Source organism: Cibotium barometz, chromosome 55, assembly GCF_041138505.1.
Source record: "Cibotium barometz isolate CiBa-2024 chromosome 55, ASM4113850v1, whole genome shotgun sequence".
Lineage (NCBI taxonomy): Eukaryota > Viridiplantae > Streptophyta > Polypodiopsida > Cyatheales > Cibotiaceae > Cibotium > Cibotium barometz.
The window spans coordinates 6,483,809-6,506,637 of NC_141100.1; the positions used below are offsets into that span (position 1 = coordinate 6,483,809).

The window sequence follows — 22,829 nt, forward strand, 5'->3', positions numbered from 1 at the left end:
GGAGGCGGGGGAGTGGAGGCGGGGGGGTGAAGGCGGGGGAGAAACGCGAGGCAGAAGGCGGTGGGGAGGTGGCGTAGAGGGGCGCGATGAAGAAGGCGGGGAAGAGGGCGGAGGAGACCGCGGAGGACTGGCGGGGGGGGGCAAGTGAGGCGCGATGGCGAGAAGCAGCGGGGGGGGGGGGGGGGGGGGAGAGCGGAGCTCGCAGGCGAGTCAAATCAGTCTACAGCAGCTGGAGAGCTCTCTGCTCTCTGAAGTCCATACCTGCCCAACTACTGTCTCATAAAGTGCCATAATACCCCAAATGAGCTCACATGGAACCCCCAAGTCTTGCAGCCTGCGCATCAGTCTAGCTCTGGGGCCATGTGGTAAAAAGCCCTCCATGTATCTAGGCCTCTCTATAAATCCATCATCAGTGATACTCATGAAGTGATCTCTGTAGTACAGAATCTTCGGTGGAAGAGGCTGTGTAGGCGATATCCATGTCTCTCGTGTATAGAGCTGCCATAGGTCCTGTCTCAATACTATGTTCCTCTCACTATGAGAGAGACGGATATGCGGTGCATCCCTGTCATACTGGAATGGTGGTAGATGATCCATGTCTAGGCCATGCTGTGAGAACCAATGTGTGACCTGTGCATACCATGATCCTCTATCTCCTGCCTCAGCCAACTGTCTAGATGCCTCAAAAGCTCTGTATGACAATCTGTCCTGTGGCATCTCTCTGAATCTATCTAGCAAGCATATAGTCTGGAATATGGCCTCTACCATCATAGGAGGCGCATCAAACTCTGCTCGGATAATGTCATGAGGTACTGACGGTTGCATGAGGGCCTGCGGTCTTTCTGTGTCCACCAATGGGTAGCAAGGCCTCGGGCCCATACCGCTGCTCCATACATCAGTGCCGGTGTGACTAATGTGTCAAATAGCCACCCCTTCGTCCGGGGCTCCTGAAAATGCGCCTAGTGGCACTGTCTCTCTAGCATAGCCAATGCTACATATCCCCGTGTCAATCTAGCTCTCTGGCTGCTGAACCCATGGCGAAGCGTGTGGCTGCTCCAGAGAAGGTAACCCCTAGGTACACGTATGATGTCACCACCTCCACCTGGCGTCCTGCGAGAGTGAATGTCAGCTGACTCCTGCCCTGTCTCGATGTATGAAAGACCATAACCTTGGTTTTCCCAAGGTTCACAGTAAGACCCCTCTGTGTGCAGAAATCATCGAGTGCATGTAGATGTTGCTGTAGACCTCCTGGAGACTCAGACACTAATACAATATCATCAGCATAAAGCATAATATGTACTGAGGTACCTGCTAAATCAACTCCATCTCCGCCTCCCCGTGTAATGAAGTCAACCACCTCATCAATGTATAACCCAAATAGCGTGGGGGAAAGTGGGCATCCTTGCTTCACACCAATGGTGCTAGCAATAGTCTCGGACATACCTCCTGGACATCTGACTCGCCCAAAAACCTGCTCATATAATGCATAGATGCCCCATGTCATATCTGCTGGTATGCCAAGAGACTGCAGGCGTTGAAAGAGCCTCTCTCGTGGTACTGTGTCAAATGCCTTGCGGAAATCCACAAAGCAGCAATAGAGCTTTCTCTTCCTCACTCTGGCTTGATCAATCATACATCTCAAAGTGAATACATGGTCAGTGGTAGAGAAAGCTCTCTTGAAGCCTGCCTGCCCTGATGAGCGTAAACCTGCTCGCTCAGCATATAAGCTAAGCTCTTGCTCCAACACTCCACCATAGAGTTTGGCCAACACGTGGCCAACCATAACCATCCTTTAGTTGCTCGGATCGAGCATATCCCCTGTTTTGTGAATCGGCACAATGTGCATCGTCCACTCCGCAGGCAAACCCTCTGCTAGTGCCCTGTTAAACAGGTGTCAAGAAAAGGAGCCAAAGAATCTACTGCATATATGAGATGCTCACCCTGCAGGCCCATATGGTCGGCGGCCCGTCCATGCTGTAGGCGGCGGATAGCTTCCTTTACCATCAAGTGGGTAAAGAAGCTAGCTGTGGTAGGTCGAGGCTCCTGTGGCTGAGGTATAGGTGGCTACTGTGGGGCGTGGTATAGGCCCTCTGCATATGTGTGCCATGTCTATGGGTCTGCAATAGGTGTCGGTGTCTGGGGCTCTCTGAAGTGCCGCCATGAGAGAAGCGAACCGAGAGAAGCAACCGCAAAGAGAGAGAGAGAGAGAGAGAGAGAGAGAGAGGAAGCACAGGGGATGCAAAAGGTGGGGGGAGGCACACTGCCACTACAGAGGGAGCTCCAACTCCTAATTCGAAGGGTGATTAAGGCTTGCATTCTAAGCATCCTTACTAATGGAAAAAAATACGAATTAACTCAATCAGATAAGCAAACAAAGAGCCAATGAATAAGAGAGCTCACATTGCTTAGGTCAAAAACCAAGACAAGAGCCTGACATTGATCGGATAGTGCATACGCTTTGGCACACTCAATTGCTTCGCTATCGCTTAGACAAGCTGTTGAGATGCACACATCAGCCGTATAGTACTTTGTATCAATGGTCCAACTGCTTACAAAAACATATATAACTCATGTCAGGATCTGAGCAGGAAAATTATATTAACACCTTACAAAAGACCACAAGGGTCTATGAGACGGCACAACCATTCGAGAATGAGTGCTTCAAAGCATCTTGACATGAAGCTCAATAAAAAGTTGAATACCCATGACATAATACTCCAAAAGCAGAAAACGGCAATCCTTTTGATTTTCCCATTGCAAGCAATCCTGCCATTTTACACACACGTTAGTGGGAGCTAGAAAACTCCAAATGTCCTTATTGTCAAAACTAGGTGCATGTTGAATCATCTCTTAAATATTTTAATGCACAAACAAAAAAGCCTATTCACAATACAATAAACATCAATGTAAGTTCATATTCCAATGGTCGATTAGATTATACCATCACTTTAAGCATAAGATGTAAAAATCACCCAAGAAAAGAGGAAATCTCCACATTCATCAAATCTCAGATGCATGTGCCAAGACTATCTAAGGCCATGCACATACATAGGTACATAGAACATTAATAGCTCTCTTTTAGCAGGGACAGGGGAGTGACTGAGAATCAGGGGCTGTGCACGGTAGTTAGATGCGGTTAATCAATAATCGGAGGCAAAGGCCTACAAGAACAAACAAGCTGGGAACCAAAGAGCAAGAAGAAAACCAGGCAGATGAGCATTGTTGGACACTGTGACCTTGTTAGGACATGGTGGGCACTGAGGGCATCCGCATTTTGGGCGAAATCAGCATGAAATCAGAAAATGCAGGACAGGTTTGGGGCTGATAGGACAACTTTGGGCAGGTAAAAGCAGCAGGTCAGACACCCATGTGCTTGGCCAGGGGGCAGCCATGAAACACACACTTATTAGGGCAATAGGGGCCAGTTATTAAGACTCCAATTGCTAGCCAACCAGCTAGAAGGGGGCAAGGAGAGATGGGGAGGTTGAAACTACGAATGGGCCCTCCAATTCCTCTCTCTTGATCTCGATCCACTTCGTCCCTCAGAGGAGTAAAACACAGACCACAAGAACCCAAATCAGTAACAGACCAGAAAAGTAGAAGCAAGTATCACCCATCAGCAGCCCACAACAGTAAGAGGACACACAATAATATCCCAAAGTTGCTCAGATCCCCAGATTTGGTAGCACACAAAAGGCACAAGTGAGGTAGCTTATATCAGTAAAGCAAATACTCTACTTTGCCTAGGTTGACCTATTGTGTATGAGGGGAAGAATCCCTCGCACAAGATGTTGACCAAGTTTTATGGAACCATGTGTATGGTTATAATGAAGGCATCATTGTATATGGTTATCGTGTATATGGTATTGTATGTGGATAATCTGGCTTGCTCAAGAAGCCCCCAAAGCTTTACAATTGAAACTCATTGGTAATAAAGATATCCAAGGGAGTGGCCAGAATGAAGCTATTGTTTCAGATCCCCCCCCAGGTGAGAACCATCGCCATGGACTCACTGGTGCCCCAACATCCTCACAGGTGGTGGACGCACGCGAGGGTCTAGCGGCATATGAGGGAGGTGGTTCCCCCTTCTCTTCGGTCATTCTTATTGACACCATTTATTGCTCAGGAGTTGGCGGAGGCATTGACCGCACTTCCTAGGGGCAAATGCCCGGGGGCGAACGCGCTTCCAGTCTCCTTTCTTCGCCATTGGGACCTCATGGAAGGTGGCCTTCGAGCTGCCTTCAATGAGATTATGATTACAGGTGCCATGCCAGAGAGGCTCTTAGAGCGCTTGATTCACTTGATTCCCAAGGAGGGTAGTGACAGATTGGAGATCCACACACAACAGTCCTAGCTCTAGTTCAGGGGGTAAGGAATCCAAGCCTAAGAAAACCCTTGAGGAAAAGGCTCAAGCAGGCATTACTGGAGCTTATCTTCCTCCAGAGGAGGACAGACAGTATCAATCAAAAAACTGATGTTTTTTCTATCATACCATTGGGCATGGTAAGAAGGATTGTCCACAAAGGCAAGCGGAGCAAGCCTCCAAAGAGCCTTCTGCCACAGTTGCCGCAGTATCTCCCGCTCCTCCAAACCCGCCTGCTACCACAAACGAAGTTCAGATCTTACCTTCTATGCATTCCATGCCATCCGTGGTACTTGATGCTCAGCAGGAGGGTGAGGCAACAACCACACAGAAAAGCCTGATCCGAGCTTATGGCTCTGCCAACGGTCGACAGTTCATAATCCTTTTTGACATGGGCAATTCTGAGGACGCCATCTCTCCCCAGTTGGCTACCAACATGAGCTGTACATTAGTGCCCTATCATTTGGAGGTAGACGGGTTTACACCAGGTCTCCGCACCCACATATCTCAACAGGCACAGCAATTTTCTTTTCAAGTTCAAAAAGCCTCATTCCAGCGAGATTTCATTGTCTCTCCTCTTTTGGGATGTGACATGATCTTAGGAATCCAGTGGTTTCGTCAGTATGAACCTATTCCCAATTGGGGATAGGACACCTTTATTATCTCTAAAGGTTTTCCTGACCCTGTCATGATTCGGGGGGATAGGAGCATTCTTGGCGTGCCTATGATTTCTCATCTCCAAGCCTGATGAGCTATGTGCAAGGGAGCAAAAGGAGCATTGATTTATGCTCAGACAGCTTCTATCTCATCGATAACCGCTGTCTCATCATCTTCAGTCCCTCAGTTGGCAGATCTCCTTTCTCATTCAGACATTTTTAAGGATGATCTCCTACCCAGTATCCCACAGTTAGCAAAACCTCCTAGCAAGTTTCCCTCTTGTCTTTCCAAGACTTTCAAGGGCAGGCTAGAACAGCAGTCAGTTCGCAAACATTTGAAACCTGTTCCTTATGGACGCATTTTCACAGTCATCACAGACCACCAAGCACTTAAGTGGATCCCGACGATGCCAAGTGCCCAGTGGAGTGATCAGCACATTAGACAGGGTCAGCTCTTCCACCAGGTTGGAGGAATGATCAAGTACATCCCTGGTCAACATAACCCAGTAGTAGATGTTCTTAGTAGCCAGACCAGCATCCAGACCAGTCAGGAGTCTACCATTCTCAACATCTCTGGAAAAGACTTAAAAAGCATAGAAGATCAGTATGTCAATTCCGCAGAGTTTGGTACTCAACCCAGTTTGGCCCTCAATTTTGAGCTCAGCCATTATTCAGTTCACAGACAGGCGAGTAAGTTTAGACGAGATATCCACTTCAAGAAAGGGGATAGGGTCTATCAGTGCATCATTAAACAAAGATTGAAACAAGTAGACAAACATTGTCCCAAGCTTTCATTCCATAGTTTTGGCTCTTTTCCAATAGTCAAAAAGTACGTGATGTCTCCATGAAGTTAAAATTGCCTACCAGTTGGACAATGCATGATGTTTTCCATGTTTCTTGGCTAAAACCATATGTTGGTCTAGAAGTGTTTGATGTTTGAGATGAACAGCAGCCAGACGTGGTAGACTAAGCAGAAGTTATTGAGCCCAAGCAGATCCTTCTTCATCGATGGAAGCATGGTTCCGGTCGACGGATACATCAGTTCTATACGAAATTTCGAGATCGAGGCACCCACGAAGCCGTATGACTCGACGAGGAGTTCTTCCAGTTGTTGGCAGACTACTTGGAAGCCATGAACCTACCGCCAAGCTAAGCAGGAGGGAATGTCACATGCACTCTGCACTTAATGCATGGTGACAAACTGGCTCATCATCAGCAGTGCAACATTTGTACATTATTAGAACCCAGTAGGATGATATTTGTTGTAACCCAATCTGGTGTACAGTTCTCATATATCTCTCTCTCATATCTCTTTAGAGTTTGAAGTATTAAAGTGGATTGCTAAACTCACAAAACTCAGGATACAGAAGACGGTGTGAGCATTTGTGTGACAGGATCCTCCAATACGAAGACTTCCGCTACATATTACAAGAGTCGGACCATTTTAGACCCAATGTGGTGTACCGTGTCCCTACGCTCATTTTCAACATTGTGGATATTTTCTCATGTTTCAACTTTGTGAAAATGGTTAAGTGTGGTTGTGGCCAATATTTAATATGCATTGGTTGTATAATAAAATGTGCCAAAGCCCCTAGTCCTCTAGGCGGTTTGGTTTCAAAACATTGTCTCTTCAAATGGGTTGTCATGTGCAACATGTGCAGGCTGATCCTAGTTTTAATCCTTGAAGAGGCAACAGATAAAGAACCCGACTTGAACCTGATTTTGGAGCAGTTATTGATATTGGCAGGAAAGGAACTAGTGGTGGACAAGTGAGGCTGCCAGCCAGCGCTTGAAAGAGAAAAGACACCTGTCGACTACAGCAATTTCATGAGGATTTGTCCAGGACCTCCCGACTAGTAGTTGACCAGTTCACCAATAAATCCCAAGGCCTATAAAAGGCGATGATGCTCATCACTTTGAAGTATTCAGTCCAGCCATGACTGGGTCATAGATTAGCAATAGGTTAGGTATTTCACCACCTTTTGAGGGGCAGCCATGGGATAGCCAAGATGTACCTTTTTGTACCATAGAATATACTGAATACTTAGCTATATATATACCTAGATGAATCCAGGAACATGCCTAAATTCACCTTTTAGGAACGTGCATGTTATACACTCATGGTAGTCAACCCACAAGACTATATAACTATCAACTCCATTATGCATAGTATGGACTAGATACTACGACATCCCCACTAACGTTATCAGTGCCCAATAGTGGGTGTAGAACCCTATATCAAGACATGCTCTCTCTCTCTCTCTCTCTCTCTCTCTCTCTCACACACACACACACACACATAAGAGCATATATTCACACAAAGGCCTTCATACTGAGTTTTCTGTCAAACCTCCAGAGATGCAGGGCAGACTCAGCCATAATGAAGCCTAGCACTAAGGGAAGTAGCAAATAGAAAGAATTAGTACAACAAGTAAGTAGTTGATAGGGCAAATGCACCGCTAAAGATAGAAAGAATTAGCACAATATCAACTGGCCGCAACTCGGTCGAAAACTTCACAATGTGAAATTTGCATGTCCGCTAATACGGCTGAATTATATACCTAGACGAATCTAGGAACATGCCCAAATAGGAACGTGCATGTTATACACTCATGGTAGTCAACCCACAAGACTATATAACTATCAACTCCATTATGCATAGTATGGACTAGATACTACGATATCCCCACTAACGTCATCAGTGCCCAATAGTGGGTGTAGAACTCTATATCAAGACATGCTCTCACACACGCACTCCACACACACACACACACACATAAGAGCATATATTCACACAAAGGCCTTCGTACTAAGTTTCTGTCAAACCTCCGGAGATGCAAGGCAGACTCAGCCATAATGAAGCCTAGCACTAAGAGAAGTAGCAAATAGAAAGAATTAGTACAGCAAGTAAGTAGTTGATAGGGCAAATGCACCACTAAAGATAGAAAGAATTAGCACAATATCAACTGGCCGCAACTCGGACGAAAACTTCACAATGTGAAATTTGCATGTCCGCTAATACAGCTGAATTATATACCTAGATGAATCCAGGAACATGCCCAAATTCACCTTTTAGGAATGTGCATGTTATACACTCATGGTAGTCAACCCACAAGACTATATAACTATCAACTCCATTATGCATAGTATGGACTAGAGACTATGACATCCCCACTAACATCATCAGTGCCCAATAGTGGGTGTAAAACTCTGTATCAAGATATGCTCGCATACACACACTCCACGCACACACACACACACACACACACACACATACATAAGAGCATATATTCACACAAAGGCCTTCATACTGAGTTTCTGTCAAACCTCCAAAGATGCAACGCAGACTCAGCCATAATGAAGCCTAGCACTAAAGGAAGTAGCAAATAGAAAGAATTAGTATAGCAAGCAAGTAGTTGATAGGGCAAATGCACCGCTAAAGATAGAAAGAATTAGCACAATATCAATTGGCCGCAACTCAGACGAAAACTTCACAATGTGAAATTTGCATGTCCGCTAATACAGCTGAATTATATACCTACATGAATCCAAGAACATGCCCAAATTCACCTTTTAGGAACGTGCATGTTATACACTCATGGTAGTCAACCCACAAGACTATATAACTATGAACTCCATTATGCATAGTATGGACTAGATACTACGACATCCCCACTAACGTCATCAGTGCCCAATAGTCATCACTGAATACTTAGCTCTCTCTCTCTATCTCTCTATCTTCTGCTTGCGTTTTGCATCAACATGTTCCAAGATAATGTTTAGGGCTGAAAGAAAACTCCCAGAGCTTCCGCATGTGACATTGGTATCAGAGCTTCAAGCTGATTCTGAGATGAAACCATTGCCCGTGTCTCGATCTTTTGGTGGTATGGGAACCAGGCAACATTGTCTCGGCATCACACTCAGCAAGGCTAAACACTGATTCAATCCCAGATGAAGGTGCGCAAGTCCAAGGTTCAGGAAAGTGCACAAGTACGAGGCCGAAGGAAAGGAACACAAGACATGGAAGAATTCCCAAGAGGTTGGTTGGTGGTGTTCCACAAAACACAAGGGAATGGCAGTCCTGCGAGTCGGGTGCCACTTGAGGCATGCCAAGAAAGGCTTTCAGGCAACGATTCCAGGGGAGGATGATCCTCCAAGGAGTGGAGTGAGAGTGCTAGACTCAATACTCAGGAGAGAAGACCAGAGACACAGTGTTCAAGGACACGGCAGGAATGGGAACAGGATGGAACAGATGCACACATCTTCATCAAAGTTGGAGTGGATTAGGAGACCGGGCTGGGTTTTCAGTGAAAAGGTTTCCAGGAATGGAAGGATGACAGGTTGGGACTCCATGAATAGATAATGGGATGATGACAGTCACCCAAGAACAAAGGTTGGAATCCCGTCATTAAGTTTAGCAGAGGGGGATGTCATGTGCAAGACATTTGCAGGCTGATCCCTGAAGGGGCAACAGATAAAGAACAAGACTTGAACTTGATTTTGGAGCAGTTGCTGTTGATATTGGCAGGGAAGGAACTGGTGGTGGACAAGTGAGGCTATCAACGAGTGCTTGAAAGAGAAAAGACACCTATCAGCTGCAGCAATTTCATGAGGATTTGTCTAGGACCTGGCCGACCAGTAGTCGACCAGATTAGCAATAGGTTAGGTGTTTTACCACCTTTTGAGGGGCAGCCATGGGCTAGCCAAGATGTACCTTTTTGTATCATAGAATATACTGAATACTCAGCTATCTCTCTCTCTCCCTCTCTTCTCTATCTTCTGTTTGCGTTTTGCATCAGCATGTTCAAAGATAGTGTTTAGGGCTGAAAGAAGACTCCCAAAGCTTCTGCACGTGAAACAGGCAATGGCAATGTATCCCCTCACCAAACGGGCCTAGGAAGCCAGACGCATAGTAAAGATAGGGCCAGTGAATGTAGCCCCCAAATACACAGATGAAGAAACTATCTGCCTCACCTCTATTAAAGAGCATGATCTTGGTTTTACCAAGATTCACAATGACATCCCTCTCATCACAGAAGGTCTGCTGTGCATGAAGGTATCTCCTCGCCAAACCAGATGCATAGTAAACATAGGGGGCCAGTGAATGTAACCCCCAAATACACAGATGAAGTAACTATCTCAACTCCCTCACCTTTGTATGAAAACAAATGTCTGGATGAAATCTACTGTGAGGTGTTAAAGAGCATGAACTTGGTTTTACCAAGATTCACAACAATGAGATCCCACTCATCACAAAAGGTCTGAAGTGCATGAAGGAATCTCCCTAGCCCCTCTACTGAGTCAGATATGAAAACTATGTCATCTGCATATAAGAGGATAGAAACCATGATCCCATGCCCCTACTCTGTCAATAAAATCTGAAACCTCATCAATGTAGAGATCAAAAAGTGTAGGAAAAAGAGTGCAGCACTGTTTGAATCCCATGGCCATACTTTCCTCGTCCGAGCACTGAAGCTGCTACTATCATTTGTATGTGTATCGGAGGTACATGCTATGATCTATCCTGCAAGTGTTCTGGCATGAAGGCCTGCTGTGAGAAAGATCAGTACTCATACAAGTAGAAGCTTCAAAGATATGTGGTATTTCAGCATATTCAAGAAGATTAATGTACTTTTTGAAGTATTGAATATTGTATTTGGATAATCCCTTCTTCGGCATGAAGGCCTGTTGTGAGAAGATCAGCAATCATACAAGTAGAAGCTTCAAAATTATTTGATATCTTGGAATACTCACGAGGATCAATGTACTTTTTGAAGTATCGGATATTTTATTTGGATAATCCCGCTTGCTCTAGTAAAAGAAAGCCCTCATAGCTTGTACTTGAAATACTCCTTGGATAATATAATAACTCAAAGGGGTGGGGTGGGGGGGTCAGGCCCAGTGTGGGGCTTACATCATCTACAACATTTCTATTGTTTTCTATGTGTGTGCCATCTGCTTAGATGCTTAAACCTGTGTAAAATTGATTCACCAACTCTGGTTGCTCCTCATGCTGCACTATCCAGGGTGCCAGCTGGAAAGCACCTGCTAAACCACACTCCTCTCACCTTTAATCTCTCCCTTTTCACTGTGCCCTGTGAGACCAGATTTTTTATGATGATACAAGTGTTCCCCTCTTTAATTGAGGTTGAGTCTGTCTTCCTAAATGGCAGTATTTCAAAATGAGCCATCGTTGGTAAACCATTCTCTCTCAAGATTGAGGGAATGCCTGCAGCCATCTATTCGCCAATCAAAACTCCAGAAAAAGGGTCTGTTGTAGTCAAGTCCCTCTTTGAAAAATAAAAAGATAAGACCACATATCAGAGTGGGTTAGCCATGATTAATACCTCATGGTCGCGGGCGTCATTGTCATTCTAGCTAACAGGTTGCAGAAGCCCATCAGATCTTCTGTAAGGGCTTGCATGTCCTCCAGCGGACCATTGTCTCCAAAAATTCATTTTGGACCTTGCTGATGCCCACGACTATGACAAAATGGAATGGTCAACATACATCCAAATATGTAAGACGCAGTCGTGGCTCTAATGCCAATCACCCATCACACCAAATGGGTGTCCGCAGGACCATCTTCTAATCCATAAGTAGGATTCTTTTCCTGTATTAAAAGGCATGGATCTATCATTCTTTGTACCATCTTCCATGCTTCATAGAATTTTCCTACAGAAAAACTTCCCTGAAGAGCATACTGCTTACTCCTCTGTGGAGCTTGTCTTCCATTCTGGGTTTTTACTTCATTTTCTTTTCTTAAAGCCAGCACAATGATCTAAAAATTAAGCCACATGTTCAAGAAAACCACTCTCTGACACACATCCAAAAAAAAAAAAAAAGATCAGCGCAGCATTTTGATTTAAGTTTAGGAAAGGAATGCGTACTCTGAAGGATAGATCGTTTGCCGACGTCAGGAGGGCCGACCACGAGGATGCGGGGCCAATTTTCGCCCATGGTCGCTAGGTCCTCCGTCTGGACAGGAATTTCGATACCCATACTCGTATTCAGCTGTGTGGGGGGCGGGGAGACAGAAAAGAAAGTTCTTTTAACGCCCACCAAAACTTCATGAAAACATTAAATGGGCTTGGCTCTTGCCCCCCCACACCACACACACACCGAAAAACATTAAAAACCCAACGACAAATCAATGATATAATGTGATGGAAAAACATCCTCATCTCTATTTGACACGGGCAAGACTAAGGGGGATCAATGGTCGAGAAGGTTTGGGGTCGCATCTTGACGCGAGGGGTGTTGATCTTGGTGGCGGGCGCCAGTTGAGTAATCTCGGGCCCAAGGTAATCTCGGATCGAAAGTAATCTCAGGGGTTGGGGCAGGCGGGGGGTGGCGAATCTTTTCAGAAAGTAAAGAGAATTGAATGCACTGGTATAATTTTGAAAAATTTGAAAAGAGTGTCCATATTTCTTTAAATGATGTTTATTAAACATCATTACATGGACGATAATGCTAGCCGTCAATAACTAATCTCGGAACAATAGTAATCTCGACCCATGGTAATTTTGGGATGGTAAAAAAACCAAAACAAAAAAATGACTTCATTGACATTATAGCCTCTCTAATATTCTCTAAAATAGTCCCCAGATACTAGGTCCATCATTAGTGGGCAGTGGGCCGCGTTCTTGATACGCAGGCGGTGACCGTGTCTATGCAGTGTAATCGTCCTCATTGTATACGCATCTACCACTTGCCTACAGTACTATATATGGACATGATTGCCATGAGCTAAGGTATCCAATGTTTGTGAGTATCCACCCCCTTCTACACCTCGTACATACTCCATCTAGAGTATGTCTAGATCGCCATCTAAGCTCTACTTGAGAGCACACGGGTGGACAGTACCATCACTTGTACCTCTTTGGTATAATCAAAATTTTAAATTCTCTCCATTGTGTATCTATTGCATTGTTTATTGTGCTTTGTCTTGCTATCTCTTTCCGTTGTGCCATATTCTTATATGGTATCAGAGCTTAGGTGCTCTTAGCAGGAATAGTGCATAAAGTTTAGTCTTTCTTTACATAGAACCCTAGGAGTTATTGAGATATCGAGCTCAACTAGTACTACGACGGACATTGATGACCCGCCTGGGTGATAGCTTCCACATCTACACCACTGGCATGGTTGGTGAGATTATGAATGATATGCGGCCAGTGGGATGACAGGCTGTATGACAGCCATTTTGGATTACTAGAGGCTGGCATTATTATAGCGCCATCTCATTTAGTCAGGTTCACATTATGGACCGACCCATGTATATTGTAGTAGTTGAGTACTAACCCGTATAGTGTGTAATCTTATCTTTATGTTATGTTGGTTGAGTAGAGAAGAAGAAGATAGAAGAAAATTCAACTATCCATCTCTCTCTTGTGTCTTGCTTTCTCTTGTGTGTGTATTTGCTTGCTAGGGTTTGAAGCTCTCCCTCTCCCCCACATTATCTTTATGGTATCAGAGCCTGGTTCATGTGAGAGATAAGGAGGCAAGCAAGAGGCAACAATAAGCAAGGAAAGAAGTGGTACTACACGGGTAAGAGCACCATCATCTCTTTCCCTTCTTGGTTTAGGTACAACACCCCCTCGGTAGCTCTGGGAGCTACACATCTCTGATTGAGGATCTGTCTTCGTGGGAGCGGAGCTACAGGGCAGGCATAGAGTCCTATTGGACAACATTTTTCAGCTAGATTCGCGTTTCGGGCACGTTACGGGCCCCGTTTCATCAGGTATTTTCAACAGTTTTCTAGAAGTTCTGGTAGAGAACTGTTTCTACTCGAAATCTGGTTATTGTAGTGCAGCAGTGCATTTTGGAAGTGTAGACAAGGTTTGCACATGTATTGTTGATACTGGGTGATGTACATGTACTCTGGTCACATTTGAAGACACACAGGCTGTGCTAAAGTACCGCTGCTGCAGTTACAAGAGATCTTGCTGTATTACAGGTTGCATAAGTTGTCTGTTTGCAGGTTATTTGACTGCTGGAAAACATGTCTGACAGAATTTATCAGATTGTAAGTGAGAAGCTGGACAAGAATAACTTCCATGCCTGGAAGTTCAAAATGACCAATTTCCTAATGGCTAGGTAAAGGAATTTGGGATTATGTAGAAGGAGACAATGAGGAGCCTTTAAAGTTATCTGAGGAGAATGTCACTCCTATAGATATAAAGGCATTCAAGGATTGGAATCAGGGTGCAAGAAAAGTCATGTACTGGCTTTCAATTAGTGTCACAGACACTATGATAGGACACATACAAGATGCAAACACTCCAGCAGTTGCATGGCAGAATCTAGTTCAGATGTTCCAGACTAACACAAAGGCAATGAAGTTACAGTTGAAGCAAGAGTTGCATACTGTGGAAAGGAAAAGCATGTCCATCAATGAATATGCCTTAAAGATCAAGGGCATTGTTGAATCCCTTGGGTCTCTCAACGTATTAGTGGAGGATGATGATTTGGTGAGTGTATGTCTAAATAGACTTGGCAAAGAGTACAGGCCATTCAATACCTCCATTGCAGTTAGGGAGAATATTCCCAACTTTCGAGACTTGATATCTATGCTGATCATAGAAGAAAAAGATTTAGGTGAGGATTCTTCTTCACAAAGAAAGAACACATCGGAACAGGCCTTCTACTCTAGGCAAAGGTAGAGGAGGCCAAGGTGGTGGTGGCCGATAAGGAAATCAGAATTTTGGACAACAACAGTCCAATGATTCACATCAACAATCATACACAGGTGGAAGAGGCCAATCTAGAGGTAGGGGGAGCCAAAGAGGCCAAGGTGGTTTGCAAAGAAATCAAGATGCAAAGTAATAGCATAGAGTGCTATTACTGTGACAAACCAGGACACATGGCAAAGGACTGCTACAAAAACCAGAATGACATTAAAAGTGGGAAGTTGTAATAAGGCAACTATGCATCATCTAGCAAACATGGAGGTGATGAGATAGAAGTGAGCAGTTGTTTGTGATGCAGCACATGCTTAGTTCCATAACAGGGGATGTGTCAGGATCTCAATATATATGGTATGTGGATTCTGGCACCTCTAACCACATGACTAGTCATGCTGAGTGGTTTAGTGATATGTAGAAAATGGAAAAACCAGGTTATGTAGAAACAGGTGATGATATTGTGCATCCCATTGCGCATGTTGGTAAAGGCCATTGTCTATGTAGGATGGCAAAATGAAGTACTTGGCTGATATACTTCATGTTCCGAATATTACAAAGAACCTGGTTTGTGTTGGATAGATGGTTGAGCAGGGTCTACAAGTGAGGTTTAATCCTCAAGGATGTTTTATGGAAGACTTCAAAAATAAGTGTCGCTTGGTTGCAAAGGGTAACAAAAATGGCAGGATGTTTACTTTGGATGTGAACATGCATGAGATAAAGGCAGCCATGTTTGCGTAGTATGGAACAGGTGTCGTTGCAGACATTGACATATGGAACATGTGTCATTGGTAATGTACAGCGAGACTGAAGTCTATGCAGGCCCAAAATATTGTTGCAGGTTTGCCACAAAGTTTAAGGTTGACGGTATGCATAAGTATGTGAAGCATGCCAACTTGGTAAGTAGGCCAAACATGCTTTCCCACATGAAAAGCATGTCAGTGCAAGGCCATTGGATGTCATACATTCAGATGTATGGGGACCGACCAAGACTGCAACAATTATAGGTTGTAGGTACTATGTTACATTCATTAATGACCACACTAGGAAAGTGTGGGTTTATTTCATGAAGGAGAAAAGTGAGGTGTTTGATCACTTTCAGAGATTTAAAGCCTTGGTCAAAAAGGAAAAAGGCATGCAAATAAAATGCCTAAGATCAGATGGTGGGGAATAATATTTCTCCAATGAGTTCAGCGATTTCCTAAGAAAGCAGGGAATCAAGAGGCAGTTTACGTTGCAGGTACACTCGCAACAACAGAATGGTGTTGCAAAGAAAGGAAAAACGAGCATATTGTAGAAGTGACACGTGTCTTGATGGTGGTTGATAAGAATATGCTACATTACTTTTGGGCAAAAGCAGTAGCAACTATTGTGTACATTATGAACAGGACACCCACTACAGTTGTTCATGGTATGACTCCTGAACAGAAGTTTACAGGCATAAGACCGGATGTGTCTCACTTGAAAGTGTTTGGGTGTATTGCATATGTACATGTTCCTAATGAAGTGAGAACAAAGTGGGATCCAAAGGCAGAGAAATGCATCTTCATTGGTTATGCTATGGAGCAAAAAGGTTATAGATGCTATAACCCTACCACTCATGAGATGCGAGTAAGCAGAGATGTTGTCTTGGATGAGATGAGTAGCTGGTATGCACCAGTAGTAGCGAAGGCAATAGAAGATGCAGATGTAAGAAGTGCTAATGTTGCACCACATGTAGAGCAGCAATCACAAGTGTGTGCTGAGTGGACCTGGGGAGTCCTCGAGCAGTGGATCCAATGTTAGCCCATGGTCAGGCAGGTTGAGGAATGATGTAGGTACACATGTATCACGGAAAGGGAAGGAAAAGGTAGATCAACCTTTTGTGCCTGATCTGTTAGCAGGTCACTCATATGTGGATGGTGACTTTAGTGGCTCTGATTAGAGCCTTGATGAGGAGCTTGGCATTCCGTCTATGGTTACTCCTGGTGTAAGGAGAGCCAGGGCTGTTTTGAGGACACCTGGCAGTGATCCAGGTGTACGCAAGTCTACGAGGGTTAGATACCCTGTTGACAAGTTGCGATATGATGGATATATAGCCCATCATTATGCTTACATGGTAAAAGCAATATAGGAGGTTGAGCCCACTTGCTTTGAGTAGGAAATAGGAAATAAGAAATGGGAAGATGCCATGGATGAGGAGATGGCAACATTGGATGCAAATGCAACATGGGAGTTAGTTCCTTTGCCTAAGGAAAAGAAGGCAATTGGATGTAAGTGGGTGTATAAAGTAAAGCACAATGCTGATGGTTTAGTAAGTAGGTACAAGGCAAGATTGGTTGCCAAGGGCTTTGCGCAGATTTATGGCATAGACTATGAGGAGACATTCAGCCCGGTTGTAAGAATGGCAACCGTGAGAGTTGTCATTGCTATGGCTACAGTGAAGGGTTGGTCTTTACATCAAATGGATGTAAAGAATTCTTTCTTACATGAAATGGTGATTTGCAAGAAGAAGCGTACATGATGCAACCACCAGGTTATGAGAGTGATGCACATCCAGATTTTGTGTGCAGGTTACATAAAGCCTTGTATGGCTTGAAGCAAGCACCCAGAGCATGGTCAAACAAGATCAGGGAGTATCTTGTTACCATTGGATTTCAGATATCCAATGCAGATTTTTCACTATATGTGAAAAAGACAGATAGAGGGATCATGCTATTAGTCATCTATGTGGATGACTTGATTATCACTCGTTATAGTGATGCAGACATACGTGATGTCAGGATGCTTTTGAAGCAGAAGTTTGAGATGGATTTGGGTGAGCTGTGGTATTTATTGAGCATAGAGGTGGTGAGATCACCTCATGGCATTTTGTTATTGCAAAGGCAGTATGTCTTGGACATGTTGTCCAAGTATGGTATGACAGAATGTAAGCCTATTTCAGTGACATTGGAGCAGAACACAAAGCTTTCCGCAGATACATGTGAGCTTTTGGAGGACCCCACTACATACAGGCGCATAGTGGGTAGTTTGATCTACATGACCATTACAAGGCCAGCAGACTTGAGCTATGTTATTGGACTTGTGAGTCAGTTTATGCAGGCCCCTAGGAAGCCACACTTGGATGCGGCTAGATGGATCCTCAGGTACATAAAGTCCACAGTTGATTATGGTCTTTTCTATGAGGCTGGTACAGTAGCATGGGTACACAGATGCTTTTTGGGCTGGTAGTATTACAGACAAGAGATCTACCAGTGGTTTTATGTTCTCATTTGGGAGTGCTGCTGTGAGTTGGAGCAGTAAAAAGCAGCCAACAGTTACCTTGTCGAGTAAAGAGAATACAGGGATGCTGCTATGGCAGCTTGTGAGGTAGCTTGGTTTTAGAAGCTACTTGGTGACATGGGAGAGCCCGTGGATAGGGTAGTTGTCATATATTGTGACAACATAAGCAGCATACCGTTGGCCAATAACCTAGTATATCATGCTAGAAGAACGAAGCACATTGAGGTGCATTATCACTTTGTGAGTATGAGGGAGAAGGTTCTAGCAGGAGGAGATGTAGATCTGGTATATGTCAGCATAGAGGATCAGGTGGTGGCTGACATCTTCACGAAGGAATTAGGCACAGAGAAGCTCCACAGGTTTAGGAGCTTACTTGGAGTGCAGTGTGTGGAGTTGAGCTCGAGGGGGAGTATTGAGATATCGAGCTCAACTAGTGCTATGGCGGACATTGATGACCCGCCTAGGTGATAGCTTCCACATCTACACCACTGGCATGGTTGGTGAGATTATGAATGATATGTGGCCAGTGGGATGACAGGCTGTGTGATAGGCCATTTTGGATTACTAGAGACTGGCATAGTTATAGCGCCAACTCATTTAGTCGGGTTCACATTATGGACCAAACCTTGTATGTTGTAGTAGTTGAGTACTAACCCATATAGTGTGTACTCTTATCTTTATGTTATGTTGGTTGAGTAGAGAAGAAGAAGATAGAAGAAAATTCAGCTATCCATCTCTCTCTTATGTCTTGCTCTCTCTTGTGTGTGTGTGTGTGTGTGTGTGCTTGCTAGGGTTTGAAGCTCTCCCTCTCCCCCACATTCTCTTTAGGAGTGATGGCTTCTATCTCTGCTGCTGCTATTGCACCAGTCTTGCGTATTCGTCCACTTGCCTTCACGGAAGGCAAGCTTGATGGGACGAACTATACTCTTTGGAAATTCATGATCAATGCTATTCTAGACTCTTATGAGCTCCTAAGCACTGTTTTAGGAATGGATGCAGAACCAGTGGGAAGTCCTAACCCCAACAACCCTACAAACATGCTTTCGCCAGATGCTACACTTCTTCAAGCATGGAGAAGGTGCAATGCTAACGCACTTTGTGCCATCATCATCAGCATAAGTGATTCTGTTCTCACTCTGATTCAACATACTACCAAGGCTACAGAGGCTTGGATCATACTGAGAAATCAGTATAAGACTCGTAATCAGACCAAGATTTTGAACGTGGAGAATCAGCTTACTGTTGAAAAGTTTGTTGAAGGAGAAGCTACTGAAGCATTTATCTCGTGAATCAAAAATCTGTGAGATCAAATGGCTGTTGTAGGGATTACACACACTAGTGAGAGGAGTTGGCCCGGAGGTGGGTGCATCCGAATTCTTCCACAGAAGTACGATAGCTTAGCTACATCACTAAACACTCAGGTTAGAGTACCATCTTTATCCTTTAAAGAATTTAGTGGTATGCTTCTTGAGGAGGAGATGTGGCTGAAGACCCATGCTGGTAGTGATGCTTCATTTTCAGCCAATGCTAAAGGCAAAGGCACGACATCTTCTAATTAGAAGAAGAAGAAGCCAAAGAAGAAGAATTTCAAGGGAGCTGTTATTACTATGACAAGAAGGGTCATGCTATCAAAGACTGTAGAAAGAAGTAGGCTGATGAGAAGAACGGCACCTTGAGGTCTTCATGGAAGGGAAAGCAGGCAATCGACAATGTCAAGACCGAGCTTGAACTTTGGGCCGCCACATTGAAGAGGTTTGTTCATCTGCTCAAGCTCCAGTTGATGATTCATGGATTTTGGATAGTGGAGCATCCCGACACATCCCGACACATGACAAGTAAGAAGGGCTGGTATAGTTCCTGGAAGCCTTTATAGGAACCCAGCAGTGTTGTTGTTGGGAATAATGCTAAATGTCCAACCGAAGGGTATGGAACCATATCTTTTGTGGCAACTACAGGTGAAGAGAAGAAGCTGTCAAATGTGCTCTATGTACCCCAGATAAAGAGAAATCTATTATCAATTGCTCCGATGACAAATCATGGGCTTGAAGTACGCTTCAAGAAAACTGAAGTAGAAATTCTAGATGTTGTTGGCAAGGTAATCGGCAAAGGAGTAAGGCGCAACAATCTCTACGAATTGAGTGCCCTTACAATGTCTACAGAGAAGAGCACAAGAAAGCTTTGGCACGAGCGATTTGTACATTGGATTTGCCATGCTAAAGGAGATGCAGAAAAAGGGTATGGTAGCTAATTTGCCTGCATTTTCAGAATTGCAGGAACCATGTGAAGCTTGTACCATGGGCAAGCAACAACGCAAGACGTTTCCACAGGAAAGCAGCAATCGGGCAAAGACTCCTCTAGAGTTGGTACATATGTAGTAAAATGTCTACTACTGCATTAGGGGGATCTTCTTACTTTATGCTGTTAGTCGACGATTACAGTAGGAAGATGTGGGTTTATTTCCTTCAAGATAAGGCTAAGCTTTTGGCAAGTTCAAACAGTGGCATAAGCTTGTGGAAAATGAGACAGGAAAGAAGGTGAAGAAGTTTCGTACAGATCAAGGAGGAGAATTCCTTTCAAGAGAATTCGATAGCTACTGCAAGGGGAATGGCATCAAGTGCCAACTCACCACTACTTACACACCTCAGCAAAATGGTGTTGTAGAATGTTGCAATCGAACTATCATGGAGATGTCTCGATGCATGTTGAAGGCAAAGGGTTTGCCCAATACATTTTGAGCTGAAGCAGTCAACACAACAGTTAATGTCCTCAATCAGAGCTACACAAAGGCACTCAAGGATGTTACACCTCAAGAGGCCTACTCTGGTAAGAAACCTTCAGTTTCTCATTTCATAACATTTGGCTGTGAATGTTATGTGCATATTCCAGATGCATCCAAGACCAAGCTAGATGCCAAAAGCAAGAAGTGTATCTTTCTTGGATATAGTCAAGAGTCAAAGGCATATCGGATCTATGATACAGAGGTAAAGAAGATTGTGGCCAGTCGAGATGTGGTATTTGTAGAACAGCCACACTCAGTGGAGGAAGGAGGTCCATCCACTCTATCATCAGCCAGAGAAATAGTCCACCATGAGCCCAACCCACCAGTTAGATTTCCTCTCAAGGAGGAGTTTTTAGAGGATGAAGACTCTCACAAATCACAACAGCCTGCTGTTGCACCACAAGGAAAGCCACTTCCAAAGTGGGCACAACAGCTCTTTGATGAGCGTAATCCAGTACCCGAGAAGCCAAAATCTTCTGCAGCAGCAGATGGACCACGCAGATCAAGGAGAATAGAGGAGCAGAGAAGAGCATCTGATCCCATTGTCAATATGGCCTTGATGGCTAAGATAATGGGAACAGCGAAGGAGCCAGCCACCTTGGATGAATCCTTAGCAAATCCAAAGTGGAAAGCCGTGATACAATCTGACTATGATAGCATAATAAAGAACAACACGTGGGAGCTAATTGATCGACCACCAAACACAAAGGTAATTGGTACCAAATGGGTTTGGAAAGCTAAGTAGTATAAGGCTGATGGCTCACTTGAAAAATACAAAGCTAGGTTGGTTGATAGGGATTTGCACAGGTAGATGGTTTCAACTTTGATGAAACCTTTGCTCCCACAGCTCGTATGACAACTATCAAGGCCGTACTTGCCTTGGCTGCTCACAAAAAGTGGCTAGTCTTTCACATGGATGTCAAATCAGCATTTTTGAATGGCCATCTCAAGGAGGAGGTATATGTAGCTCAGCCACCCACCAGGTTTTGAGATGCCCAGATCAGAAAACAAAGTTTGTAGGCTGAAGAAGGCATTGTATGGGCTGAAACAGGCCCCAAGGTCATGCTAACATTAGACCTGATATCAGCTTCACAGTTGGTGTGTTGTGAGCAGGTTTTCCAACAAGCCACGAGAGAGTCATTGGAAGGAAGGGATGAGGGTACTTAGGTACATTAGAGGTACTCTTCAGTATGGCATCACTTACAGCATGGGTGACACTCTGACAGGTTATTATGACTCAGATTGGGCAGGAGATTGTGATTCTAGGAAATCAGTTTCTGGATATTGTTTTTCACTTGGTCCCGGTGCTCTTGGATCAGCAAAAAGTAACCTACAGTGGCACTTTCTTCCATAGAGGCTGAGTATAAGGCAACTTACGTTGATGCATGTGAGGTAGTATGGATATTGTTTTTTGCTTGGTCCTCTTGGATCAGCAAAAAGTAACCTACAGTGGCACTTTCTTCCATAGAGGCTGAGTATAAGGCAACTTGCGTCGATGCATGTGAGGTAGTATGGCTGAGGAGAATCTTGGTTGACATGGGAGTTCAGATTAGGGAGGCTACAGTCTTGAGGTGCGACAATCGGAGTTTCATGGCTATCTCCAAGAACCCTGTGTTTCACGCTTGCACGAAGCACATTGAGATTCAGTATCATTATGTGTGGGACCTGATAGATAGAGGATGAGATAGTGGAGCTGGAGTATTGCTCTACAGAGCAAAACTGCGCCGACATCTTCACCAAGGCTCTTAGGAAGGACCAACTCACTCGGCATCTTCATCGACTTGGCGTTGGGCCAAAACCTTAGTTCTTCGGGTGGACATTGAGGGGGGGTGTTAGTATACACTCTCAATGCCCACCTCTCAGCATGTATCTCACTTTGATGTATAATGCACATTTGTTAGGCCCCTGTTTATGAGGAGTAGCCATGGTGTATATGTCTTTAGTGCTCGGCTTAGACGCCGATGGGGTCATTATTATGACCATTGATGATGGTTAGGAGATGGTCAGGGGTACGAGCGTAGCTGAGGTTCGGGGCATCGCCTCGGCTGGGAGATCCCAGGGGACTAGCAGCCCCCCTGCTGGCGGGGGTT

General features: G+C 44.4%; 1 protein-coding gene across 1 annotated transcript in view; it reads right to left on the reverse strand.

The window, feature by feature from the left end:
* LOC147607302 (GTP binding protein) overlaps positions 1–12,134 on the reverse strand; it is a 28,200-nt gene extending 16,066 nt beyond the window's left edge. Inside the window, exons 1-3 of the mRNA XM_086790310.1 lie at positions 11,910–12,134; positions 2,703–2,766; positions 2,401–2,545 (exon numbers count right to left, since the gene is read on the reverse strand). Of these exons, the coding sequence (XP_086646436.1) occupies positions 2,401–2,545; positions 2,703–2,766; positions 11,910–12,021 (321 nt within the window). The 5' untranslated portion in view covers positions 12,022–12,134. The remainder of the gene's footprint in view (positions 1–2,400; positions 2,546–2,702; positions 2,767–11,909) is intronic.
* Between the last annotated feature and the right edge of the window lie 10,695 nt (positions 12,135–22,829).